Genomic DNA, 27,602 nt, shown 5'->3' with positions numbered 1-27,602 from the left:
CTGGCTTTGGGTATTCTTTGGTTAAAGTGGGAGAGAGCGCTTTTGGATAGTCAGGTTTTCTTTTCTAGTTTTCCCAGGACTTTGCAGTGGGGCGGAGTTGGTGGGGAGGGAGAGTAGAGGAGACGCCCGACGCGCTGTTGCTAGCTTGGCCCCGCCCCTTGCGTGCTGGGCCCCGCCCCTCACGCTGCCGGCAGCTCGCGCCGCCGCAGTCCGCCTCCGCCCAGCGCGCCTGGAGCTCCTGCGCCTTCCGCGGCCCGCGCTCCAGCCACCGGCGCGGTTAGCCACGTGGACCGACTCCTGGCGCGCCGACCTCACGTGGTTCTAGCACCGGCTGGGGCTTGCTGCGCTTGCCGCTTCTCTGTGCTCGCCCCCGCCTCTGAGCTCCGTTCCCATGGCGGCCCTGATGTTGGAGGATGGGTCGGTCCTGCGGGGCCAGCCCTTTGGGGCCACTGTGTCGACTGCCGGGGAAGTGGGTAAGCAAGCTCGAGCCGGTTGCCGACCTCATCCCACTCTCTGCTGCCCCTCTCTGCCCAGCTTGCCCTGCCCAAACCCGCCATTTTCCCGCCTGCATACCCTCCTCCCACCCCTATTTGGTGCCCCTGTCCCCATCCCAGCCCCTTTCATCCCTCAAGGTCAAGGCAGCCACCGCTGGGGCATTGTCATCGCGCAGGGCAGTGTTGTGAAGGATGTCCTGCCCGAGCCCCAGCCCTGCCCGAGCCCCAGCCCTGCCTTTTTCTTGCAGTGTTTCAAACCGGCATGGTCGGCTACCCCGAGGCCCTCACTGACCCTTCCTACAAAGCACAGATCTTAGTGCTGACATATCCTCTGATCGGCAACTATGGCATCCCCGCAGATGAAGTGGATGAGTTCGGTCTCAGTAAGGTAGCCACACCCAAATGCTTTCTCTACTTTCCGTTTCAAACCAATGATCGTTAACTATTAGTCAAGTGAAGACATTGACATTAAGTTGGGCATCCTGGAGAGAACAAAGATACACACACACACTTGAAGTGATAAGACAAATCCTACCCAGGGCTTGAAGTATCTGGAGAGGCACAGAATGCTCGCTGGATGCCAAGCCAGAGAGTCTGGGCTTTGGTAAGGAACTGGTGAAGATTTTTTAGCAGCAGAGTGGTGTGATGGGGGCAATGCTTTAAGACTACATAGTGGGTAAGAGGGGCACCTGGGTAGCCCAGGCATTAAGCAGCTGCCTTCAGCTTAGGTCATGATCCGGCATCCTGGAATCTAGCCCTGCATTGGGCTACCTGCTCAGCAGGAGGCCTGCTTCTCCCTCTCCCACTCCCCTTGCTTGTGTTCCCTCTCCACTGTCTTTCCCTTTCAAATAAATAAATAAAATCTTTAAAAAAAAAAAAAAAGATTACATAGTGGGAAAGGAACTGGAAGCTAGGGTCACACCCTTCCCAGTGGGAGTGGGTCCCAGTTCATCTACCACACAGTCAGGCTGATAATTCTTTTCTTTTCTTTTTTAAGATTTTATTTATTTGATAGCACGAGCCAGGGGAGCAGCAGGCAGAGGGTGAGGGAGAAGCAGATTTCCCAGGAGCAGGGTACCAGACATGGGGTTCCATCCCAGGACCCTAGGATCATGACCTGAGCCGAAGATAGATGTCCAACAGATTGAGCCACCCAGGCACCCCGCTGATACTCTTTTTAAACTTATTTTCCTGACCTTGACTCATTTTTGCCACTTTTCAGTAGTAGTTCTTATCTCTAGATAAGAAAACAGTCTCCTCCCACAGTGAGGTTCTACCTGTTCTCTGGAATTTGGAAACTAAGTTGCACCAAGAGTTCAACTAATGAAAAAAATTGACAAATTACTAGTGGAAACCACCCCAGCCTAGGTGCAGTATTCCTTGAAGTGCATTTTGTCCTGGTTTTCCCCGCTTAGTGAGCCTTTAATTCTTTAATTCACCCTCTTAGGAGAGGAACGCTAGGTCCTGGAAGGGGCCATTCCTCATCATCAATCTGTAAATAGACTACTTTCTTGTTTATAATGCAGTGTGGTGGTTAACATATGGTCCGTCTTCAGCTTTGTCAGCTGTAGACCCACTGACAAAATAAGCATTTACAAATCTGCAAAACCGAGACAACTAACAGGACCAGGGTGAAAGTCCCCCATGGATGCTTCTGTGGCACATGTGCTATGAGGGCACCCGTTCGTATACAGATGAGTCTACCCGTGGAGGGTTCTGCCACACTATCCTGCAGATGCCTGAGGAACACTCAACAGCCATCGTCTTTTAAACCTTCTGTCACTAAACATATGTGACTTCAGTATGCCATCCCCTCCCAAATAGTTGACCCAGTTCTCTATTTAGTTATTAAATGCTTATATACTGGGTAGCGAATTTGCGTTAACTTTTTAAAAAATGATAATCCCCTACTAAGGGGGGAGGGGCATAATCATGCTTACTGTCCTACCTTGAATTATTTATTTATTTATTTATTTATTTTTAAAGATTTTATTTATTTATTTGACAGAGAGAGAGATCACAAGTAGGCAGAGAGGCAGGCAGAGAGAGGAAGGGAAACAGGCTCCCTGCTGAGCAGAGAGCCCTGTGTGGGACTCAATCCCAGGACCCTGAGATCATGACCTGAGCCGAAGGCAGCAGCTTAACCCACTGAGCCACCCAGGCGCCCGAATTTTTTATTTAATAAAGCATTTGCTCAGCAGGGAGCCTGCTTCCTCCTCTCTCTCTCTGCCTGCCTCTCTGCCTACTTGTAATCTCTCTCTGTCAAATAAATAAATAAATCTTTAAAAAAAAATAAAATAAAGCATTTGCATCTATCTTACATTCTGTTTTTTGCATACTCTGTAATTATAATCTTATTTACTTGTTTGTTGCTTTGTTAATTTTCAGGCTTCTTTTTTTTTTAATTTATTTATTTGACAGAGAAAGAAGTCACAAGTAGGCAGAGCAGTAGGCAGAGAGAGAGGGGAAAGCAGGCTTCCCGCTGAGCAGAGAGCCCAATGCGGGGCTCTATCCCAGGACCCTGAGATCATGACCTGAGCCAAAGGCAGAGGCTTAACCGACTGAGCCACCCAGGTGCCCCAATTTTCAGGCTCCTTAAGTAGCAAACTAACATGGTGAAGACCGGACCTTGTCTTTTTGCACACTCACTTCTCCTCCCCCAACGTCTCTTACAATGCCTGGCACTACGTGAGCACTCAGTAAATGTTTGTTGACTGCTATGTGTCAGACTCCTTGTTCCTGAGGCCTTCATAGTTCCTGTGGTAGGGAGATCCAGAAACACATTTATATACAATGTAAATAGCAAGAAGTAAAATGAGTCTAGGTGAACTCTAAGGAGGCACAGGCTGCCCTGGGTATCTGCACAGAAGTGGGATTTGTAATCTCTGTTTTGGATAAAAGAAAGGGAAGGAAAGGAAAAGCTCATTCTCCGTTATTAATGGGGGCCTGGTGTTCAGTGTTTCATATGGGGAAAGAAAAAAGCATGAGTTGCTTGGTGTGTTAAGGGACTGACCAATCCTTTCAGCGTGGCTGAAGTGTAGGGCCCCTGTTGTACGATGGGAAAAGAAGATAGGAAGATATGTGGCCTGGGCTCCTCACAGTCTCTTACTTCGGTTGACAGTGGTTTGAATCCTCGGGGATCCATGTGGCAGGACTGGTGGTGGGAGAGTGCTGCCCCACGCCCAGCCACTGGAGTGCTACCCGCACCCTACACCAGTGGCTGCAGCAGCACGGGATACCTGGCCTGCAAGGTATGGCGCAAGTGTGATCATTTCTGGGCAGAGCCCAGGTGCCTGCATGGAAAGAAGAGATGTCTTACACACCTTTGGGCCTTGAGTCCAAGGTTGTGATAGAATGTATCAGATTTGGAAGGTTTACATTGGAGTTTGGGGGTTGGAGAAGGAACTGAGCTCTTGCTCCAATGGAAAATTTCAAACATACAAAAGGAGGAAATAATAAAATGAACCCCCAGCCTCTGTGGTCATTAACTCAGGACTAAATTTATTTCACCACTACAACTAGAACCCCCTCATTTTTTCGAAGCGGATCTCAAACATTGTATCATCTCATCCACAGATAATGCAGTGTCTGTGAAAAAAGCCATCAGGAATCCTTTTTAAAACAAAACCACAATAACATTATTGTGTCTTTAAAAAAAGTAACAGTAATTGCTTAATATCAAAAATCCAGGCAACATTTATAATTTCTTACTGAAATTATTTTTACTGCTTCTTTGAATCTAGATCTCAGTAAGATCTCTGTATTACATTCGGTTGATATGTCCCTTTGATCAACAAACTTATTTGACAAAAATAAGTGCATCTTCCTTTCGAGCATCCCACAATCCGCGTTTTGTTGATTACGCTCCTGTAGTTTTGTTTAGCTTATTCGTTGTGTCCCAGTATTATTTTCTGTAAACAAATCTAGAAGTTGTGGTTCAATTCAGATGTGATATTTTTAGCAAGAACACTTCATGGTAGTGTACTTCCATCAGGATGGCCCAGGATCTTGATGCCCCTAGAGCAGCTGTGTGTGACTCAGGGTTCTGGAATGCAGTGCTTCTGAAAGTCTGACCTCACGCATGACTGAGTTGAGGGAGTGTGATCTCTCAGAGTGCGCTCTTTTGACAGGAGTGGATACTCGGGAGCTGACTAAGAAGTTGCGAGAGCAAGGGTCTCTGCTGGGGAAGCTGGTCCAGGATGGGACAGAGCCTTCAGCACTGCCTTTCTTGGACCCGAATGCCCGCCCCCTGGTGCCAGAGGTCTCAATTAAGGTACCGAGGTAGAGTGGGTAGTTTTATTATCACTACAGTTATTATAACTGGGGTGATCATTTGAGGGCAGATGAGCTGAGGCCTCAGGCAGGGGTTCGTGTGTGTTGTGTGTCCTTACTGATCGCAGCTGCCAACTGTTGCCCTTTTTTCCTCAGGCTCCACGGGTGTTCAATGCAGGGGGCACCCCTCGGATCCTTGCTTTGGATTGTGGCCTCAAGTATAATCAGATCCGATGTCTCTGTCAGCGTGGTGCTGAGGTCACGGTGGTACCGTGGGACCATGCCTTAGACAACCGGGGTGAGTAGCTGGGGTGTGTACAGGGCTTCAGGCAGGCAGCATGGGGGGAAGATCTGTCCCTTGGTCTAGTTGCTCTAAGTTGCAGGGAAGGAGACAGAGATCAGGGCTTTTGCTCTGATGGTAAGGGCTGCGAGTGTGTCTCTGGTTCGACGACTGGTTTTGACATCATCTTTTCTGCCCCCTCCAGAGTATGAGGGTGTCTTCCTGAGTAATGGCCCTGGTGACCCCGCCTCCTATCCCAGTGTGGTATCCACACTGAGCCGTGTCTTATCTGAGCCTAATCCCCGACCTGTCTTCGGGATCTGTCTGGGACACCAGCTGTTGGCCTTAGCCATTGGGGCCAAGACATACAAGATGAGGTGGGACTTGTGGGGAGAGGAAGGCCCGCACTACTGACGTGAGTGGTGGGGAGTCTGGGGATGGGAATAGAGTTGGTGTTGGTTAGTGTTGAAACAGGAGCAGGGGTCGGTTGAGGGTGCTGAGTGCAACAGAAGCTGGGTTCGGTAGAGTGGTGAAGGGTGGGGGGGGTGTTGAAAGGGACCAGTGACTCAGTGTGCTTCCATCTCCAGATATGGGAACCGAGGCCATAATCAGCCATGCCTGCTGGTGGGGTCTGGGCGCTGCTTTCTGACATCCCAGAACCACGGCTTTGCTGTGGAAACAGACTCACTGCCAGCAGGCTGGCTTCCTCTCTTTACCAACGCCAACGATCGTTCCAATGAAGGCATCGTACACGACAGCCTGCCGTTCTTCAGGTGAGTCTGGGCGATTCCATCAGGGTGACTGACTCTCTACAGCGTGGAAGCCCCAGGGTCTGGAAGAGAAAAAAGTAAAGCACAGCAGTGGGCCCCATCATCTCTCCTGTTACCTGCCCCCGAGACTGCCAATTCCAAGCCAGGGATGATGGCGGGTTCCATGACCCCATCTCTTCGACACATGTTCTCTCTTCGACAGTGTTCAGTTTCACCCAGAGCACCAAGCTGGTCCTTCAGACATGGAGTTACTTTTTGATATCTTTCTGGAAACTGTGAAAGAAGCCACAGCCGGGAACCCTGGGGGCCAGACAGGTAAGCACCTGAGTAGATCCAGGTTGTGGAGAACGAAGAACAGGGTTGGCTCTGGGACGGGCATAATAAGATGGACATGCCCGCAGGAAAGGGAGATGTGCTTGGTAGGTGAAGGGGATGAGGTGGGAAAGCAGCCAAGCCACGACGGTTATTTATGCCTCTTCCGGGAAAACGAGCTCCAGGGTCTTGAGTCCTAGGTTCTTGTCCTGCCTCTGCTACTCATTAGAGGGATGACTTACTCTGAATTCTGCTGTAAAGTGAGGGGGTTGATGTAGATGCTCTCTCAGCTCTCATTCAGCTCGAACGTTCTATGACTTTCTTGGCCTCCACAGTTCGAGAGCGGCTGGTTGAGCGCCTCTGTCCACCTGGAATTCCCAGCCCAAGCTCTGGGCTTCCACCACCACGGAAGGTTCTGATCCTGGGCTCTGGGGGCCTCTCCATTGGCCAAGCTGGAGAGTTTGACTACTCAGGCTCTCAGGTAAAGTGTGTCCGTCCCTGTCCCTCTGGGTGTGTGACCCTCAGGAACAGGTAGTCTTGAGAGGGCTGAGGCGTGAACGTTGGTTGTAGGGAGGGAATGAACCAGGAGATTTGGGGAACGTGTGGAAAGGTGAGGTGCTGAGGAAAAGGAATTGGTTATTAGGGACTGAGAGCACAGGGAGGGAGAGAAGAAGAGACACGCTGGGGGTCTAAGACCGTTGATAGTCTTGTTTTTGCGGGCACGGCTGATAGGCCATTTTTGTCCCTCTAGGCGATTAAGGCCCTGAAGGAAGAAAACATCCAGACTTTGCTGATCAACCCCAACATCGCCACAGTGCAGACTTCCCAGGGGCTGGCTGACAAGGTCTATTTCCTTCCCATAACACCTCACTACGTAACGCAGGTATGACTGGGGTAAGGCTGGTCTGGGTAGGGGGATCCTGTGGTCTTTTTGGGTCCTAAACTCCTTTGCTCCTCTCCTCTGGACCCCCAAGGTCCTAATGCTTATTATTCCTCTCCTTCAGGTGATCCGTAATGAGCGCCCAGATGGCATCTTACTGACTTTTGGGGGCCAGACAGCTCTGAACTGTGGCGTGGAGCTGACAAAGGCCGGAGTGTTAGCTCGGTATGGGGTCCGTGTCCTGGGCACACCCGTGGAGACCATTGAACTGACGGAAGACCGGCGTGCCTTTGCCTCCAGGATGGCAGAGATTGGCGAGCACGTGGCCCCCAGTGAGGCGGCAAATTCTCTCGAACAGGTTCGAGGCTGGCTGTAGGACGGTGGAAGATGTCATTGTCCTTGTTTCTTATTTTCTCTGGGGCCAGGCACCCTCTGTGCAGCCAGCAGTCAAGGCCTGATCTGTTTGTTTATCTCTTCCGCTCTTTACAGGCCCAGGCTGCCGCCGAGCGGCTGGGGTATCCCGTGCTGGTGCGCGCTGCCTTTGCCCTCGGTGGCCTGGGCTCTGGCTTTGCCTCCAACAGGGAGGAGCTGTTTGCCCTTGTGGCCCCAGCTTTTGCCCATACAAGCCAAGTGCTGGTCGATAAGTCCCTGAAGGGATGGAAGGAGATTGAGTACGAGGTGGTGAGAGACGCCTATGGCAACTGTGTCACGGTGAGTAACGGTGGGGTGGGGGTACTGTCAGGCAGTCTGAGGTCTGGTAGGAGCAGTGCCAGCCGCTCAGATCTGTGAGGATTCAGTGTCCCTGAGACCCACAGTGGGCTCTCACCAGAAGCAACAGGCCGTGGGACCCAGTCTCCTGTCTCTCTTGAGACCTTCCATGGGACCTTCTTTTACAGGTGTGTAACATGGAGAATTTGGACCCACTGGGCATCCATACTGGTGAGTCCATTGTGGTGGCTCCAAGCCAGACGCTGAATGACCGGGAATACCAGCTACTACGGCAGACAGCCATCAAGGTGACCCAGCACCTTGGAATTGTTGGGGAATGCAATGTGCAGTACGCCTTGAATCCCGAGTCTGAGCAGGTGAGACTCTGGGCCCTGGAGGTGATGTTCTAGCTGGTAGACCCCCGTCCATAATTTTGAGGACTTTTGACCCTGCAGACCTTGGAGTAGAAGTCAGGATTGCCTGATAGGGTTGGACTGGGTTGGGGGTGGTGGTTTTGCTATCTCTCCCTTCAGAGAGGGCTTTGTTTTCTGGCCTTCCTGATAGCTCTCTTAGGTAGGCCTTCTGGGCCAGTTATCTGGTGACTCTCTCTCTCTCTCTCTCTCTTTTTGCAGTATTACATCATCGAAGTAAATGCCAGGCTGTCTCGCAGCTCTGCCCTGGCCAGTAAGGCCACGGGCTATCCACTGGCCTATGTGGCAGCCAAACTAGCTTTGGGCATCCCTCTGCCGGAGCTCAGGTACGAGGGTGGGGAAAGATCAGACGGGGAGGGGAGCTGAAGAAAACATTCATGGGACAGGGATTATGGAAAGGACATTGGTCTGAATGTGTGCGGACAGAGCAAGCTTTCGGGCAGCTCACTGTTTACATCTCCCGCTCTGTCCTGGCACCTTCACCTGGTGGCTCCCAGGAACTCCGTGACAGGGGGAACAGCAGCCTTTGAACCCAGCCTGGATTACTGTGTGGTCAAGATCCCTCGGTGGGACCTCAGCAAGTTCCTCCGCGTCAGCACAAAGATCGGGAGCTGCATGAAGAGCGTTGGTGAGAGAGACATACCCCAGGAAACCCTTCCTCAGGTCACCCTTTGGCGTCCCAGCATCCCTAAGAATCTAGAATGTCATAGAGTTAGTTCCCTGGCATAGCCTTTCAGATCCAGTGTTAGCAGCAGCTTGAGAACATGGTTTCTGAGAGCTCACAGGGACGTTTCAAACTTGATAGTCCTCGTCAAGAATGGAACTCGGAGGCATCTGGAATTCTGTGCCAGAAAATACATGCCACCTCTGCTCCCCGGATGGCGGGCATGTCAGAATCTCTGGGAGGGTGTGTTAGCCATCAGACTAGCTCCTCTCTCCTGCTTAACAAATGAGTAAACTGAGGTGCCCGCGGAAGGAAGGTGACGTGGCTGAGGAGAGGGTAGAGCCAAGAATGGAAAGCTAGATCCAGTTGCTAGTTACACGCACCTCTGTCACACTCTTGTTTCCTGTTGGCCGCGAGAGCGGCTTTGTGAAACTCTACCCACGGCCTTGCGTTGCATTTTGCCCACGGCCTCATCATAGGCTTTTAATACCAGTGACAGTTTGTTCTCTATGCGAATTTGAGTACTGATGCTTCGGGGAAGTGAGGCCTGCTGTTCTGAGAACTGCCGTGGCAGCTGGTGTCCGCCCATCTCCTCCTCCAGGTGCTTTCTGCCATGGTCACTACGTTGTTTTTGTTTTTGTTTTTGCTTTAACACAACGTTTGAGATCAGAGTAGGACATCTGAGAAATTTTTCATAAAAACGAGGAAACGTAGCAGCGAACGACTGGGTGTAATAGTCAACATCCAAGCAGTGGTCGAATGTGTTGGAATTGAGTCACCATGCTTCCCTTTGGTGTCCCTTTAAGTCACTCCAGACTGTTCTGAAACATTTCAACCAAAGCAAGCATTTCATATACCACAGTGCTTCAGCTAAAGATAAGAGCATTTCATTATGTTCCAAATTTCCATTAAGAGCAATAGTAGCCTTTAAACAGGCAAGTCGAAGAAAGCTCAGATATTATTTTGGAATTTTTAGAAATCATACAAGACTGCCAAGTTGTTCCTTCTGGAGATGAATTTTCTGTTACATGAAAATTATAATAAACATGGGATTGAAGCCATAATTAAGTTGTTGGTAAAGAGAAGTGGATTGAAAATAGGAAAAAGATTGATTCCCAGATGAGACTTTTAAGTGTTTTATGTCTGTTGAAGTGTCCTTAGAATGTGATCCTGGTAACTTTTTATAACATTTATTATTTAAGTAAGATATATGAACATTGAGAGATTAGCAAAGTAGTTGAACCACAGAAGACTAGTCGTCTATAATCATGTCACACACAGATTAATTTGGAGATAGATGTGTATATATGTATATATGTGAGTGATTCCAGAGTCTTCGTAGACATGCACGTATGAATGTGGAGGGTTTCTCTTTTTCCCCAAATCAACACTTTTATAATATAAGCATATTACAAAGCAGTTGAGTAAAATCACTTTATCATCCACTTCCCTAATACTACTATTAGCATTTTAGTGTTTTAAAATTCTTTTAAAGAAACAATTAGGATTGTAATTAGAAAAATATCATTGTTAAGAAATACTTGAAGACCCTAGGGTAAATTGTCAGAGGACGTTAAAAAACTTAATGAAAGAGGAGATTAATAAGCAAACCTGGAAGGTTTGTAGAGACAGGAGTTCCCTTTTATTAGTAAATACAAATTTATTTAAAATGAGGTAACATTTTCGTTTATGAGCAAAGATTGTTTAAAATAATTCTACATATTTCTTAGAAGGTGGTTAGACTTAAGTCTGTATTAGGAAACCCAAGCTTCTGTGAGGCGAGTAATATTTATTAAGGGCCTTATCTATTGCCCCTGCACTTCTGAAAATATATCCTAAGGAGATAATCCAAAGCCCTAAAGACATCACAGCCTCACTTAGAAGGATAAACACTTCAGAGCTAGGTGTCCTTCCAGAAGTGAGCAGTTCAGTTATGGTAAATTATAAAGGAATTAAACGTTTGGTAATAAGATCACACAGCAATGTGGGAACAAGCTTATGAGAGAAAAAGCAGGTTAGAAATTGTACATGTTCTATAACCATATATAAAACCTATTTGAAAAAAAAGTCCAGGAAGAAATACTTGAAAGTAAGTGTTGTAAACGTGATTATCTGGATGGATCCAAAAAGTAGTGGGTCATCTTCCTGTTATCCAGACTGTCGAGAAGTTTGAAAGGATGAGACAGATCTCAGACAGTGTCATCACCATTGGAATAAAGCAAGTTAAGTGGATAACGGTCGGGGGTTGGGTCACTGTGATAAACTGTGATATGTCCCAGTATCCCTATGTCCATTTTAGACATTTTGATTCCGGGGTCACTAAGAAACACAGGTCATGAAAATGCTAAGGAAAGGAACTTCCGTGGAAGATTCCTCAACAATGAGACACCGTACATATTACCACCGTAGGACTTGTCCCAAGAGACCTGACTAAATCATGGAAATTCTGGGCAGCAGCACCTCCTGCCTCCAGGCCCTCAGTCCTTACATCCTGTTCCTCCAGGTGAAGTCATGGGCATTGGGCGTTCTTTTGAGGAGGCCTTCCAGAAAGCTCTTCGGATGGTAGATGAGAACTGTGTGGGCTTTGATCACACGGTAAAACCGGTCAGTGATATGGTAAGTGGTTCCCTTCCCCTGGCAGCACCCCTGAAGTGGACCCCCTCTGCCCTCAGCCCATGGGCTTGTTAGGGCTAAGAGCAGCAGTCGCTACTGTGTTGCCGTGTTTCCACATGGCTGAGAATTTCACGGTTCATCCCTTCTATAGTTACATGAGGATGTATTCTTAAGCTCCTTTCCAGGGACAGTGAGACAGGCCTAGAGAGCTCGCGGAGTTTGCTGATAACGCTGGCTGCTCAGCCAGAAGGAGACAGAGCCAAGATTTGCCTACAGGTTTTTGCCATCACAGAGCTTTGGCTCTTGTTCCTTTTCTGCAGCTTCCTCTCCTAAAACAGTGGCGCTGCTGCTTTCAGGCTTTCTGAGGTGCTGCAAATGGATTGGGACTGTTAGGTGTAACATTTGGACACGTCCCTCTCCGCAGTCCTGCCGTATCCATCTGTCTGCCTCCCCGTTAGGAGCTGGAGACGCCAACCGACAAGCGCATCTTCGTGGTGGCGGCAGCTCTGTGGGCCGGCTACTCGGTGGATCGGCTGTACGAGCTCACACGCATTGACCGCTGGTTCCTGCACGGGATGAAGCGGATTGTGGCGCACACGCAGCTGCTAGAACAGCATCGTGGACGGCCTCTGCCCCCAGACCTGCTGCAGCAGGCCAAGCGCCTTGGCTTCTCGGACAAGCAGATTGCCCTTGCCGTTCTGAGGTCAGAGGTGGTGGTGAGGGCATGGGGCGGAGGATGTGGGGCCTTTGTACTAGTGCATGGCCCTCGGAGCTTTGGAGGCCTCTGACCTTCGTCCCTGGGCTGTCTTCCTCTCCGTTCCCTGCCCCAGGACCTCACTCGTCTACATAGTCCACCCTGCTGCACCCCCCAGGGCTCTGTTTCTGACCCTTCTTCTCCTTCAGCACAGAGCTGGCCATTCGCAAGCTGCGGCAGGAACAGAGGATCTGCCCGGCGGTGAAACAGATCGACACGGTTGCGGCCGAGTGGCCAGCCCAGACCAACTATTTGTACCTGACCTACTGGGGCACCACCCATGACCTCACCTTCCGAACGCCTCATGTCCTGGTCCTTGGCTCTGGCGTCTACCGGATCGGCTCCAGCGTTGAGTTTGACTGGTGTGCCGTGGGCTGCATTCGGCAGCTCCGAAAGGTCCGAGAGCTAGTCTTTCATACTGTTCCCTTTACTGCTCCATTCAGGTCCAGCAGTCGCCTTCTGCCCACACTTGACCCTGGCACTTTCTGTTAACTGCTACACTTCCATCTGTCTTAGGGCTTTGGGAGGAGTGGGGTTAGGTATGAGAGGGAGCCCTCCCCTTAGGCCGTCTTTGGCCTCGTAGGGCATGTGTCTTTTCTCCAACACGTGCATACTTCTCTGATACCTCCAGTGCTGGCCCTGCTTCCCTCCCAAGGCAGGTGTCCCTCACAGCCATTAGAAGTAGGGGGTTTTGTGGCGCCTGGGTGGCTCAGTGGGTTAAGCCTCTGTCTTCGGCTCAGGTCATGATCTCAGGGTCCTGGGATTGAGCCCCGCATCAGACTCTCCCTCCACTTAGCAGGAACCCTGCTTCCCGCCCCCCCCCCACCCGCGCCTGCCTCTCTGCCTACTTGATCTCTGTGTCAAATAAATAAAATCTTTAAAAAAAGAAAAAAGAAGAAGGGGGTTTTGCCCTAGTTTTTCTCTGTTCTTCCTCCCACTTCCTAGCTAAATCTCATTTCCCTCTCTGTCACAGATGGGCTATAAGACCATCATGGTGAACTACAACCCAGAGACTGTCAGCACAGACTATGACATGTGTGACCGACTGTACTTTGATGAGATCTCTTTTGAGGTGAGAGGAATGAAGACCGCTTATTAGCCTGCGGGGCCAGGGTCACATGGGAGTGGCTGGCTGACCCAAGATTCCTTGGAACTTGTGGGGTGTGAGGGGAAGTGGGTAGAGGGTGAGGAGCAGTGACCAGGGAGGCCCAGATCCCTGACCACCGGCTGCCTCCACTCGCTTCTCCTCTTACACCAAGGTGGTGATGGACATCTATGAGCTAGAGAACCCCGAAGGCGTGATCCTCTCCATGGGCGGGCAGCTGCCCAACAACATGGCCATGGCGTTGCATCGGCAGCAGTGCCGAGTCCTGGGCACATCCCCTGAAGCCATCGACTCAGCTGAGAACCGTTTCAAGTTCTCCCGGCTCCTCGACACCATCGGTATCAGCCAGCCTCAGTGGAGGGAGCTCAGTGACCTAGAGGTGGGCTGGGGCCTGGTGGGGGGCTGGAAGCGGGAGGAGGTCAGGGGTGAGCGTGACCAACCCAGCTGTACCCTTAGTCTGCTCGCCAGTTCTGCCAGACAGTGGGGTACCCCTGCGTGGTGCGCCCCTCCTACGTGTTGAGCGGCGCTGCTATGAACGTGGCCTACACTGACGGAGACCTGGAACGATTCCTGAGCAGCGCAGCAGCCGTCTCCAAGGAGCACCCTGTGGTCATCTCCAAGTTCATCCAGGAGGCCAAGGTAGGGCCACAGACAAAGAAGTCTATAAGGGTGGGTTCCCCGGCCTTTGGTGGAAACTCCCGTCTCTGGTCCTGCAACACTTTGTAGTCACGGTGGACCGGGAAGGAGGGTTGTTAAAGGAAGGGAGCCTCCTAAGGCAAGTGGGAGAAGAAAATGGCCCACTGCCCTATATTGCCTTGCCCTCGCCTCCCCACTAGGAGATCGACGTGGACGCTGTGGCCCGTGATGGTGTGGTGGCAGCCATTGCCATCTCTGAGCACGTGGAGAATGCGGGTGTGCATTCGGGTGACGCCACGCTGGTGACCCCACCACAGGACATCACTGCCAAAACCCTAGAGCGGATTAAAGCCATCGTGCATGCTGTGGGCCAGGAGCTGCAGGTCACGGGACCCTTCAATCTGCAGCTCATTGCCAAGGTAGTAATTGCGGACTGAGGGAAGGGACTAGCACCCCCTCGTTCTGTGGAGCCGCAGGGCCAGCAAGGCTCACTGTCTTCTGCCTTTATCTGAGTAGGCTCAGGGGCTGGAGGGAGGGCTTTGTGACAGTTAGTTATTCCAGACTGGTTCCCCACAGAGTGGTAAGTCAGGGGGAGAGTCAAGGTCAGTGGAATAGCATCAGCAAGCCCAGCGTGCAGCAGGCCTGATCCGTCCCCTCTCTGCCCCAGGACGACCAGCTGAAAGTCATCGAATGCAACGTGCGTGTCTCTCGCTCCTTCCCTTTCGTCTCCAAGACACTAGGTGTGGACCTAGTAGCATTGGCCACACGGGTCATCATGGGGGAAGAAGTGGAACCTGTGGGGCTCATGACCGGCACCGGAGTCGTGGGTGTAAAGGTATGGAGCATTAAAGCCTTGAGGTTAGAAGTCAGAAGTCAGAAACAAGGAGGCACATAGTGGGAGAGTGGTCATTGACCGCACCCATGGTAGGTCGGTCCGCACATAAACCCGAGCAGCTGTTGTGGGCACGGCACCCCTGGGCCGTAAGGGTGATAGGGTGGTGTCTGTCCCTTAGGAGCTCACATTCAAGTGACAGGAGGCAAGGGAAGTTGGGTCCGAAAACCTGCTTCTGTTACAGTCTATGATAACCTACATAGCAGAGATAAGAATAAGATGCCAGAGGAATTTTCAGAAAAGAGATGCCGCTTCCAAAAGGGGCGACCTGGGAAGGCCTAGGAGGAGAGTTGGTATCTGAATTGGGTCTTGAAGGACAGTCCGGAAGTTTGATTTGCTGAGCTTATTGATGAAGTGTTCCCAGGCCAAGGAATAGGCCTTGTAGAAAGGACTAGCAGAATGGTGAGTGCTGTGAAATGTGTAAACCTGGCAATTCACAGACCTGTACCCCTGGGATAAAAATACATTATATGTTTATTAGAAAAAAATTTAAAAATTAAAAAAATAAAAGAAAGAAAGGACCAGCAGAGTGGAAACTGAGGGAAGAGCTGGAGTGTGTTTGGGAAGCAGGGGACTGACAGGCAGAGCAGCAGTGGGGAAGGCTAACCTTGCCTTTTGGATGAGGCCAAGGAGAAGGGGCCGTGGCTGCCGCTCCTGGTGAGGAGAGTTGGGCCCCTTCTGCCTTGGCATCTTGCGTTCTGCTCCCTCAGGTCCCTCAGTTCTCGTTCTCACGCCTGGCGGGTGCCGACGTGGTGTTGGGCGTGGAGATGACCAGCACTGGGGAGGTGGCTGGCTTTGGGGAGAGCCGCTGCGAGGCCTACCTCAAGGCCATGCTAAGCACTGGCTTTAAGATCCCCAAGAAGAACATCTTGCTGACCATTGGCAGCTATAAGGTACAGACCCTGGGCTGGGGGCACTGCCCAGAGAGGTTGGGGCAGATGGCCTTAGCTTTCTGGGCCTGGGCTGACTTGAAGTAGAAGATGGGAGAGCCGCAACCTCTTCCTCCTTCTGCTTGGTGCAGAACAAAAGTGAGCTGCTTCCGACAGTACGGCTACTAGAGAGCCTGGGCTACAGCCTCTATGCCAGTCTGGGCACCGCCGATTTCTACACTGAGCATGGTGTCAAGGTACAGGAGCTCCCGCAGCCTACCCCACGTACCAGAGAATTCTCTCTTTTCCCCTGCTTTTTCTGTCATTGTACAAGTCCTGTGTATTCCACGTAGAGCAAATAGAATATGCAGAAAAGCAAGGAAAAAGGCTTCTTACAGTTTCTTTGGCCCTATTAACCTTTTTGGTCTATTTTCTTCCAGAATATTATTTCTGTACCTGTAGGTGTGGGCTCATACCACACGGGCCTTGGTAACCCTAGAGTAGATGTTTTTCCTGTCAAGAAACATACTTTGCCAGTAGCAAATAGAGCAGCCCCGGCCTCCACCCTGTGGGTCCCCAGTCTCCCCATGGGTTCCTAGGCCGCCTCCCTCCCTTCAGGCTGTCCTTTCTGACTCCCGCCAGGCTCAGGTTAGCCCTTACCTTGTCTCTGGGCTGCAGGTAACAGCTGTGGACTGGCACTTTGAGGAGGCAGTGGATGGGGAGTGCCCGCCGCAGCGAAGCATCTTGGAGCAGCTGGCTGAGAATCACTTCGAGCTCGTGATTAACCTGTCAATGCGCGGGGCCGGGGGCCGGCGTCTCTCTTCCTTTGTCACTAAGGGCTACCGCACCCGGCGCCTGGCCGCTGACTTCTCCGTGCCCCTCATCATTGATATCAAGTGCACCAAACTGTTTGTGGAGGTGACTGGGGCCTGGGTGCTGGGAGGGCAACTGTCAGTGTTAATGGGGCCGGAGGGAGAAGTGAGGGGTTGGGAGATCTCAGTATGAAGTAGGCCAATAACCAGCCTTTGCAGCTGCAGAGAGAGAGAAGGTGGGTAGAGAGGGGGAGTAGAACCTGGTTTATGGGGGAAACCCAGTCCCTACCTACAACTCCCGGGATCCCCTGAGATCGGAGCTGACTGCGGTTTTCACCTGCAGGCCCTGGGTCAGATTGGGCCCGCCCCTCCTTTGAAGGTGCACGTTGACTGTATGACTTCCCAAAAGCTTGTGCGGCTTCCTGGTGAGTGCATCTTTTGGCAGAACCTGGCTTCTGCACACTGGTAGCAGCCGGTACGGACCCTGTCTGGACGGCACAGAGCGTGGGGGCCAGCTTAGCCCTCTCTGAAGCGCTTTGCTCCCACGACCCGCTGTGCCGCTGATGGAGGAAGCTTGCCACCTCTCGCTCGGATCAGTTGCTGTTGCTTTTCCTGCCACCCCAGTTCACATGTTTGATGTCCTTCGGGTCTCTGAACTGCCATCTAATCTTGTCATGTCCGTGTTCTCCCAGGATTGATTGACATCCATGTGCACCTGCGGGAGCCGGGGGGAACGCACAAGGAGGACTTTGCCTCAGGCACCGCTGCTGCCCTGGCTGGGGGCGTCACCATGGTGTGCGCCATGCCTAATACCCGGCCCCCCATCATTGATGCCCCGGCCCTCGCCCTGGCCCAGAAGGTGAGCCCTGGCACTCCTGCTTCCTGGTGTCCCGGATGTCCCTGCCTGCCTCCCGGATCCCTCTTCTCTCTGCCCCTCGCAGAAGCCTAGGGGCCTAGCCCAGGCTGGCACGGATGCCAATAGGCCTTATCTCCTGTGTACCCTCTCCAGCTGGCAGAGGCTGGCGCCCGCTGTGACTTTGCCTTATTTCTCGGAGCCTCGTCAGAAAATGCAGGAACCCTGGGTGCTGTAGCCGGGTCTGCCGCTGGGCTGAAGCTCTACCTCAACGAGACCTTTTCTGAGCTTCGGCTGGACAGTGTGGCCCAGTGGATGGAGGTAGGGAGTGGGCCCGTGGGAGGAGGCAGCCAGCTGGTGCCGCCCAGCTTGAGGACCCCACAGAGTGAGCTAACAGCAGTAAAGTGTCTAGAGCTCTAGGAGGCCTCTGGGCTCTGATGAGCTCAGACCAGGAAAGGCTCTGCACACTCCTTGCTACATTCTTTCTGTCCCCAGCACTTTGAGACGTGGCCCTCCCACCTCCCCATTGTGGCCCACGCGGAGCGGCAGAGTGTGGCCGCCGTCCTCATGGTGGCCCAGCTTACCCAGCGCTCGGTGCACATATGTCACGTGGCCCGGAAGGAGGAGGTGAGAGACCACCGGAGGTCCCGGGGCCCTTCCTGCTGGGGGTCAGGGGGTGCAGGGAGCGTGGAGCCACCACTCGGCCTGTCTGCCCTGTCCCTTTCCTAGAGGGGAATTTGGAAGCAGAGACCTTGCTGGGCAGGGCATGAGGGAGGCCTCCGCTGGATCTCCCCACTCTCCCCCCACCCAGATCCTACTGATTAAAGCTGCCAAGGTGCGGGGGCTGCCAGTCACCTGTGAGGTGGCCCCCCACCATCTGTTCCTGAGCCGCGATGACCTGCAGCGCCTGGGCTCGGGGAAGGGGGAGGTCCGGCCCGAGCTGGGCTCCCGCCAGGACGTGGAGGCCCTGTGGGAGAACATGGCTGTCATCGACTGCTTCGCCTCAGACCATGGTGAGAGGCCCCACAGCAGACTTGCTGCCCAGCAGGGCTCGGGCCCCAGCTCAGGGCCTCTAGGCTCCGCGAGGACTGGGCCTTGACCCGTGTAGCAGAGCACCTGGGCTGTGACAGGTGCTCCATAAATCCTCCCTGAAGGAACAGATGAGCAAATGAGCAAACTTGTAAATACGGGAAGGAGGGCGGAAGGTGCGGTCCCCCAGGGTGGCAGCCGCCCGTGTACTTGTTTCCCACATAACCAACCCGAAGAAACAAGCGTCGGGGCTAGGGCAGCAGTGCCGTCCCGGTGGCCTGTGTGACTCCCCAGACGGGGAGGTGGTCGGGCCTGACAGTGCTGCTCTCTTCCCTCCCAGCCCCCCATACACTGGAGGAGAAGTGTGCGCCCCAGCCTCCCCCCGGCTTCCCGGGGCTGGAGACCATGCTGCCCCTGCTGCTGACGGCCGTCAGCGAGGGCCGGCTCAGTCTGGACGACCTGCTGCAGCGCCTGCACCACAACCCCCGCCGCATCTTCCACCTGCCCCCGCAGGAGGACACCTACGTGGAGGTGCGGGCGCGCAGGCCCGGCGGGCGGGGTGGGGGTGGGGGGCTCTGCAGCGCGCGCCTCTCGCTTGACCCGTGACTCTGGGCAGGTGGATCTGGAGCACGAGTGGACCATCCCCAGCCACATGCCCTTCTCTAAGGCTCACTGGACGCCCTTCGAAGGGCAGAAGGTGAAGGGCACCGTCCGCCGTGTGGTCCTGCGAGGAGAGGTGGCCTATATCGATGGGCAGGTACGCATATGGCCCGAGCCCCATCCTCAGTAGTGACTTCGTCCCACTGTCCTCCCGCCCAGCACCTCTCTGTGGTGCCACCACCTCCCTGAGCTGCCGTGGACAGGGGTGGGCACAGGTCCCCTGAGATGATTTTTCTTTTTGCCAGCTTCCATTCTTTTAGGGTCTCAGTCCAGTTCTGCCCCCAGCTTATTCGCCCACTGCTGCCTTCTGTCCGCAGGTCCTGGTGCCCCCTGGCTACGGACAGGATGTACGCAAGTGGCCTCAGGGGGCTGTTCCCCAGCTCGCGCCTCCAGCCCCTGCCACCAGTGAGATAACCACGGTATCTGGGGGTTGGGGGGTGTGTTGGGGGGTGCAGCCAGGGACAGGACGAACAACACAGGTGTTTTGACGGGTGGTTCGGGGGTAGAAGGCTCTGTACTCGACACTTAAGGTTTCCACCACCTACCTCTTTGTTTACTATAGAAGATGGAATCAACTCTCTGTTTAGGAGGTTACCTACCTAGGGGAAAGATAAGCCTCTTATTAACCCAGCAGGAGGTTTATCTGGGGGCCTGTCATGGGGCTAGCACACGCCTCTAAAAGGCTAGTCTGTCTCTTTCTGGCCAGCACAGCATAGCAGAAAGACGGATCTGAGGGGAGGTGATGGAGAATGGGATCCATTCCATTCTCGCGGTGGACAGTGAGTGGTTTGGCTTTCCTTGAGGAATGAACTTGAGGAGTTGGGTCAGTACTTTGCAAAACGCCTGTCTCTCTCCAGACACCTGAGAGGCCCCGCCGGGCTGTCCCAGGGCTTCCCGATGGCCGCTTCCACCTGCCACCCCGAATCCACCGAGCCTCCGATCCAGGTCTGCCAGGTAAGAGGGAGGTCCTGTGATGTGGAGGATGGGGCCACCTGGACTTAGAGATGTGGAGGGACAGGCTCCTCTTCCCCACAGTGTCCCTGGTGGACACTTACCCTGTCCCTTTGGCCGTCCCTTCATGCTAGTCTGACTTGCTCTACCCACCCTCCTGCCTGAATCGGTCTCCCCAGCATGAGGTAGGCACCCCGCAGCTTCTCACGGCCCTTTCTTGTTGTGGGCAGCTGTGTTCCTCCGCCCGGGAGCTGGGATCCCACGGGGCAGCAGAACGTGGGGTAAATCCAGGTTGTTGGTTGGTGTGAGCCTGGCCATGCCCCTTGCCTAGGATCCCTTCGCCGCCGCCTGGGAGGGCCCTGGGAGGGCACCACTGCTCACACACAGCAGCCCCCGTGGGGAGTCACTTGTGTGTCCCACGGGCTGCCGGTCCTTCTTGTTGTCCCCTAACCTGCTACAGCTGCTGTTGTGTGAGTTGGTTTAACACAGACACTGTGGTCCAGAGTGCGGGGGAAATGGGGGATCTTCACAAACCCTAGTTGCAGGCTTACATCTGTCCTGTTGCCCTGTTTGTAGCTGAGGAGCCAAAGGAGAAGTCCTCCCGGAAGGCAGCTGAGCCAGGTGAGATGCCCCCGGAACACACGCTCACCTCGGGGACCTGTCTCAGTGGCCTGTATAGGAGGAGCCCTCTGACCCCCCTCTTCTGCCCCGTCCCTCACTGCAGAGCTGATGGGAACTCTTGATGGCACCTGCTACCCACCACCACCAGTACCTAGACAGGCGTCACCCCAGAACCTGGGGACCCCTGGCCTGCTGCACCCCCAGACCTCACCCCTGCTGCACTCATTAGTGGGTCAACATATCCTGTCTGTCCAGCAGTTCACCAAGGATCAGGTGCCTGGGGGAGGGAGGATGGGGACATCCAGAGCTTTGAGACTCTGGGAAGTTGGGGCTAGGACCTCTGGGGACCATTGCCTTTCCAGCTGACGTGGAGGTCTTTCTTAGATGTCTCACCTGTTCAATGTGGCACACACGCTGCGTATGATGGTACAGAAGGAGCGGAGCCTCGACATACTCAAGGTCAGGGTCAGGGCTGTGGGTCCAGGACCCTGTCAGCAGGGCTATGCGGTGATTAGAAGGATCCCCCTCTCCTGCCATAGGTCCCTTCCTGTGAGTCTAAACCCTCCACCAGGAGTTACTCAGCCTTCTCTGCTCTGGAAGTTCTGGCTGCCCCAGGCCCCCAGACCCCCAGACCCCCACATTTGCCCTCCTCTGACCAGTACTTAGCTGACTGACAGGGTCCTGAGCACCAGTGTATGAGCCTACTAATCTGGTCACTTGGTCTATGCAGACAGGTTCATGGGATAGAACTGAGGTATTTCCTTCTCCCCCAGACAACGAGTATCTCGTTCAGATACTTAGCAATGGTTTTTTCGGAAGCGGAGCCTTTAGCTCAGTATGACACTCACGGGAACGTCAAGGTCAGGACAGGTCACGAGGAGGTTTGCAGGGAGGGGTTCTCTCAGGGCCCCTCCCGTGTCAGTGGGGGAAGCAGGCCACAGCCCGTGCTTTCTCCATGATGAGCAGCCATGTTTACATTGAATATTGCACTCCCGCCAGGGGAAGGTGATGGCCTCCATGTTCTACGAGGTGAGCACGCGGACCAGCAGCTCCTTTGCCGCAGCCATGGCCCGGCTGGGGGGTGCTGTGCTCAGCTTCTCGGAAGCCACATCTTCGGTCCAGAAGGGCGAGTCCCTGGCCGACTCTGTGCAGACCATGAGCTGCTACGCTGACGTGGTCGTGCTTCGGCATCCGCAGCCCGGAGCGGTGGAGGTGAGGCACTCTGCACACTGGGACAGGGTCGGGTAGGATGGGTCCAGGGACTTGACTGTCAGGCTCTGCTTGGGCCAGACAGGGAGTGGGACTCGGCCGGGAGTGGGAGCCACCGAGATGCAGAAGCCAAGGCTCTCCTTTCTTTGTTCCCGTGTTCCCAGCTGGCAGCCAAGCACTGCCGGAGGCCAGTGATCAACGCGGGAGATGGGGTCGGAGAGCATCCCACCCAGGCGCTGCTGGACATCTTCACCATCCGGGAGGAGCTTGGGACTGTCAACGGCATGACAGTGAGTGTCGTGGCACGGCTTGGGGGCCCGCCTAGGGAAGCTCCGGAGCGGGGTCTGTTGGTGGGAAGGACCTTCTCTGCACCAGGCCATGCTGCGGCAGGGAGGCCTCCGTCCTGGTCCTGAGAGCAAAAGCTGGAAAACGGAGGTGCTGGTGCTCGGTCCAGGGGCCCTCCTGGTGATTAGAGCCCTCCCCCTAGATCACGATGGTGGGGGACCTGAAGCATGGGCGCACCGTGCACTCTCTGGCCTGTCTGCTCACCCAGTACCGCGTCAGCCTGCGCTACGTGGCCCCCCCAAGCCTGCGCATGCCAGCCAACGTGCGGGCCTTTGTGGCGGCCCGCGGCACCAAGCAGGTGAGGCCCCGGGAGGCCGTGGGGCGCGCGGGCTGGGCAGCGAGAGCCCGGCGCTGCATTCACTCTGGCTCGGCCTTGCCCTCCAGGAGGAGTTCGAGAGCATTGAGGAAGCCCTGCCCGACACCGACGTGCTCTACATGACTCGAATCCAGAAAGAACGCTTCGACTCCAGCCAGGAGTATGAAGCTGTGAGTGCCACGGTCGGGCGAGGCCCGGCGCTGTGCCACGTCCAGACTGGTGGTGGGGAAGGCAGGGCCCCGGGAGCTTGACGGGGCCCCTCGGTCCTGAGAACTAAGGGCTGGAGTGGAGGGGACCTGGAGTATCGCAGGCTCGTGGCCGCACGGCCAGCCCAGCCCTGAGGCGCTGACAGGGCCCCTGTCTCACTCACAGTGCTTCGGCCAGTTCATCCTCACCCCCCACATCATGACACGGGCCAAGAAGAAGATGGTGGTGATGCACCCCATGCCCCGAGTCAATGAGATAAGGTGACGCGGCTTCAGAATGGCGGCTGGCTGGGGGAGGGCGCCTGGTCCCGAATGGGCCACCGTGGGCTGTGTGCCAACCCTTTTCCTTCTCTTGCAGCGTGGAGGTGGACTCGGACCCCCGAGCAGCCTACTTCCGCCAGGCCGAGAACGGCATGTACATACGCATGGCTCTCTTAGCCACCGTGCTGGGCCGCTTCTAGGACTTGGCTCCTCAGACCCTTCTTGTCAGGCCCAGCTGCTGGGCACGAAATCGGTGCCCCCCACGGGGGCAGCACACTTAGGAGATGCTCTGGGGCGTCCAGATAGCTCACGTGCTCACGGGCACCCCTGCAGACCAGGCGCCAGGCACTGGACTGCACTGGAGTGCTCTAGCGTGGGGGTGGGGCCCCATCTCCCTTTACGCGCCGCACACCTGTAAAGTCATTTTTCTACTGACTAAATAAACAGCTGAGCTGCTTGTAAGGGCCTGCTTCCTTGCACGTACCCCGGCTTCGGCATAGGATGCTAAGTGTCACGGGCACAGCTTTCTTCTGGAAATTGAGGACAGTTTCCCATATCCAAGAGCAGCCTTGCTTGCTGGGCAGGCTCTCGCCCTGGCTGCATATTCAGAGCCGGGGCTCTTTGAGGCCCGGGGTGGGGGGGGTGCTGTTGTGTGGGTGCTCTCTGGGTCCTGCGCTGCCCTGATCCCTGTGCAGCCGCCTTTCCTCAGTTTGCACTCAAAATCCTGATGTGAGGGACAGGGGCCCTTTACTCTTCTCCCCTCTTCCTTCAGTGGTTGAGGGGGCCACTGTGTCCTCAAAACCTGGCCTTGGAGTTCAGCGGCCATCACTGTTAGGAGCTCCTCCCACCTACTGTCCCTGGGAGCCTCTGGCTGACACTGGACTTTAGAAGAGCACTTGGCTTGGCAACCCTGGGATTGGAGACGGGTGGAGTGGCTCGTGTGTCTTTGCAGGTCAGGGTCCCCGTGGATCATACAAAGTATGTGAGCTATTCCATTCCGTCCCGTGAACTTTATTAGCATTAAAGAAATGTCTTGATCAGCAGACTTTCCTTACCACCCCCAAGCCCCCAGTACAGAGCACCATGTGTACTGGGAGCACAAGAATGAACAAGATCATCTGAGGCCTCTTACTGGTAAGGCGTCTGGTCACTTCTACAGATTGGACAGCCACATGCCGGCTCAGGACGGTCCAGACCCCACCAGCGTCGTTCGGGAAGAAGCCGCTCTGTGCACAGAGCTGTGGGGATGGGAAAGAAGGAAACTCATTTTCTGAAGAACAATGTGAGCACAAACTTCCACGTATTCTATCCGCTTTCTAACCATTTTACAGATGCAGACACTGGCTCGGAAAAGTCACTGGGTGGCTTACCCAAAGTCACATTAGCTAAGGTTCATATACAGGACCGTTTGACTTCAAACCCATCTTTGTAGTAAAACAAAAAGGAAAACGTCATTTCAGGCTTTAAGGGGCATCCAGAACAAGGATGAGAGGAAAGCCACACCAGTCTGGACAAGCAGAGTACAAGTCTGAGGTGTCCGGCGAGCCAGTTTTCAGAAGAGAGAACAGCACCGACCTGGACTCCTGTCCCCAGAACGGGGTGTGGGCTGTTGCCTGAGGAGGGGGCAGGCTCAGGCCGGCCGGGTGGGAGGAGAGGCTTCCTGCCAGCACCGCTGGAACCCAGGAGTGGGGAATCCTGTGTCTGCAGCACTGGGGGGCTCCACACCCAGACCCAGCAGAGCACTCCTGCCTTGTACTGTTGGGGCTGAGAGGGACAGACCAGATCAAGAGGTTTGGGCGCCCGTTCCAACAGAAACGAATTCACAGCCGCAGGCACCATTGGAAGCAGGGTGGGACCAGGTACGACTCTATCTGCTCCTGGATCCTGCCCTGCTAATGTTCACCCTTCCAGGCTTCCCGGCCCCGGCCCCTGACAAGTCCTCCCTCAGGAGCCCAGAGAACTTTGTTGGTTGGATAAGAGAGACCTACAGAACACTTCCCCTTTCTAGAGCTTCACTTACCCTTTCAAGGTTTTGAAACAAGTCGAGAGATTATTTTCCCAAGTACCTGGGAGTCTGTCGCACACAGATTCCCACAGAACTCCCGAGAGCCTGGTCTCAAGTAGAAGTGGGGTCTGCTGCCAAGCAGCACACACAATTCTACTCAGTTGCTAAGTGGTGGGTGGTGTTCTGCCGTGTTCCTTTCTTTGGCTCTCCTAATCATAACACAGCCTTAAGTTGAATAAACTTCTTTCCCCTACAACCAGAAATGAGATCTTAGTACCTCGGGAAATAAATGAAGCTATCAGCACTTTAAACCCAATGTCCCTGTCTAAGGTTCCACATCCATCGAGAGAAACCATCTCATAGGCTCCATATGCATGTCATTAACTATAAAAAGTTAAAAAAAAAAAAAAAGTTTTCTGGTATTCTTCCCTCCTGAGATACTTAAGCAATTTGATCTATTTTTTTTTTTTTAAGTTCACATTGCTCTAAGTATGTGCCAAGCCCTGTTCTAGCACTTTACAAATACAAACATTCTTTTTTACTTTTACTTTTGGATGAACCTTTTAGATAAAACCCTCTGTAAAAAAGAAAAAAAGTGTGACCTAATGTGTTCCCTTATTACCATTGCAAAGACATTTTCCCCAACTCTTCACTGTCTACACTTGTGAAGAAGAAAATCTCAAAATAGGCATTCCCCTTGGTGCCCGGCTACTTCCATCCTATTCATTCCCACCTGTTACCAGTAATGAGCTGGCAGCTTCGGGCTTTAGCTGAAAGGGTGGAATTGGGAGTTCCCGGTGCAACACTGGTAGGCGTCTGTAACTCTGTAAGGACATCCCTTAGTTGGGGGTGGTGTGGAGCAGACAACCTATGCCAGGAGACGGGAGTGCAGGGGGCAGGGGAAGCCTAATGGCACAGCAGCCTCTGGCAGAGATGGTGGGGGTGGGAGCCATCGCACCATCAGGGAAGCCAATTAGGACGCTGCTGTACTAAATGCAGATGATGGATGAAAGAGGCAGGAAGGGATGTTGGGAAATGGGAAAATACTAAGAATACGAAAGTCTAAAAAAAAAAAAAAAAGACTCCATGGCATGGCACTTTGAGTTTGGGAGAATGAGGGCTGAGGAAGATGGGAGAATCCGTCTGGGACAGGGAAGGACGACTTGTGTTTGGGCATGATACTTTTTAGCTGCTGGGGGACATATATGGAGATGTCATGTAGATAATGGAGCTAGGGAGTTGGGGTAACATGGGGCGAGATAAATATGTGATTACGTAAGGGACATTATTCACTAATACATCCCAAGCACCAAGAACATGAGCGAGCCCATAGCTGGGGCTCAGTAAACATTTGTTAACTGAATCATTAACATCAAGTAATTGAAGGGGGTGCCTGGGTGGTCCTGTTGGTTAAGTGTCTGCCTTTGGCTTGGGTCCGGAGCCCAGATCCTGCTCAGCGGGGAGTCTGCTTCTCTGCCCCTCCTCCCTGCTCTTGTGCTCTCATGAGCTCTCTCTCCCTTGCTCTCACAGATAATAAATAAAACAATGAAAAATAAATAATCAAAACTCTTCAAACATGTCCCTCTGTACCAGTTCACCAAGAGAATGAGAGCAACGAGAAATGAGCAGAATCTCAGAAAGGCGGGAGAGGAGAACTCCCAAGAAAGACATCCGGGGTCCCGGAGTTGTAGGTGTGTGAGGTCTGGGGCAAGGTGTCGGCAGCTGAGATCCTGCAGCAGGTCAAAGAGAATGAAGTCTGAGGCGGGGACTTGGTCACGGGAGTTACTCTGATGCTTTGTGGCTATAAGGTGGACACCACATTTCATGGGCTTTGTGAGGGGCTGGTGGCCTAGAAGCTGAGGTCATTTGCCAAGAGGCAAGGAAAAAATTGGGTGTGGCATTAAGACCAGAGAGAGTCCTGAAAAGGCTGGGAAAGCTGCGAGGAATCCTCAGGGGAATAATAAAAGCGTCACCGTCACCGAGTGGGCTCTACAGGGAACTAGACAACATCTTGTGGTAGGGATGGGCAAACAATGCCTGGGGCAGGACCAGGGGATAGGCGGATAGGCGCATAGGCGTGTCACCCTTCAGGCGGGACTCTGGCAATATCAATTACTTCCTCCTAGAGAAGCACCTGGTTAGTTACCACAAAATGCTGCTGCAGATTTGCCCTGCAGACTCAGCTTGTGAAGCACTGGCTCCTTGGCCTACGGGTGGGAGCCTGGGGACCAAGATAACACCTTACTCGGGTGCCTGGCTGGCTCAGTTGGTAGAGCATGTGACTCTTGATCTCGGGACTGTAAGTTTGAGCCCCATGTTGGGTGTAGAGATCACTTAAAATCGCAAAGACAAAGATGGCACTTGGGAAGCCTGGGTGGCTCACTCAGTTGGGTATCTGCCTTCATTCAGCTCAGGTGATGATCCCAGGGTCCTGGGATCCAGTCTCATTTCAGCCTCCTTGCTCTGTGGGGAGCCTGCTTCTCCCTCTGCCTGCTGCCTCCCCTGCCTGTGCTCGCTCTCTCTGACAAATAAATAAATAAAATCTTTTAAAAAAATGATACTTTATAGGCTTTGACCTCACTCCCATTCTTTTACCCTCTTTTCATCCATTCTTTCCTTCACCAATAGTCATTACTGAGCATCTACTAAGTACC

The 27,602-nt window shown here is 53.5% G+C and overlaps 1 protein-coding gene across 3 annotated transcripts; it reads left to right on the top strand.

The window, feature by feature from the left end:
• Window positions 1-86: 86 nt before the first annotated feature.
• Window positions 87-23,405, top strand: CAD (carbamoyl-phosphate synthetase 2, aspartate transcarbamylase, and dihydroorotase). 3 transcript variants are annotated; one of them, XM_004765404.3, is made up of 45 exons: window positions 87-473; window positions 743-882; window positions 3,616-3,745; window positions 4,625-4,767; window positions 4,923-5,064; window positions 5,252-5,423; window positions 5,634-5,819; window positions 6,019-6,131; window positions 6,464-6,609; window positions 6,880-7,011; window positions 7,133-7,366; window positions 7,498-7,719; window positions 7,905-8,093; window positions 8,349-8,473; window positions 8,645-8,775; window positions 11,315-11,427; window positions 11,883-12,127; window positions 12,328-12,574; window positions 13,152-13,250; window positions 13,438-13,662; window positions 13,740-13,922; window positions 14,120-14,338; window positions 14,587-14,754; window positions 15,522-15,704; window positions 15,833-15,937; window positions 16,359-16,598; window positions 16,836-16,917; window positions 17,185-17,351; window positions 17,502-17,666; window positions 17,841-17,972; window positions 18,157-18,358; window positions 18,715-18,905; window positions 18,991-19,131; window positions 19,352-19,453; window positions 19,892-19,988; window positions 20,216-20,266; window positions 20,562-20,606; window positions 20,710-20,879; window positions 20,991-21,065; window positions 21,606-21,818; window positions 21,980-22,105; window positions 22,303-22,458; window positions 22,545-22,646; window positions 22,849-22,943; window positions 23,041-23,405. In XM_004765404.3, exons 1-45 carry the CDS (start codon window positions 392-394, stop codon window positions 23,141-23,143), a joined length of 6,729 nt encoding a protein of 2,242 aa, XP_004765461.1. In that variant the 5' UTR covers window positions 87-391; the 3' UTR covers window positions 23,144-23,405. The 3 variants fall into 3 exon arrangements, with proteins under 3 accessions (XP_004765461.1, XP_004765462.1, XP_044929861.1); XM_004765405.3 differs by lacking the exon at window positions 20,216-20,266; XM_045073926.1 differs by lacking the exons at window positions 20,216-20,266; window positions 20,562-20,606; window positions 20,710-20,879; ... (5 more) ...; window positions 22,849-22,943; window positions 23,041-23,405 and adding an exon at window positions 20,120-20,154.
• The last annotated feature ends 4,197 nt before the right edge of the window (window positions 23,406-27,602 follow it).

This window comes from Mustela putorius, unplaced genomic scaffold, assembly GCF_011764305.1.
Source record: "Mustela putorius furo isolate JIRA1106 unplaced genomic scaffold, ASM1176430v1.1 tig00537293_pilon_pilon_pilon, whole genome shotgun sequence".
Lineage (NCBI taxonomy): Eukaryota > Metazoa > Chordata > Mammalia > Carnivora > Mustelidae > Mustela > Mustela putorius.
The sequence above is the reverse complement of the archived record's forward strand: the minus strand, read 5'-3'. Positions and strand labels throughout refer to the sequence as shown.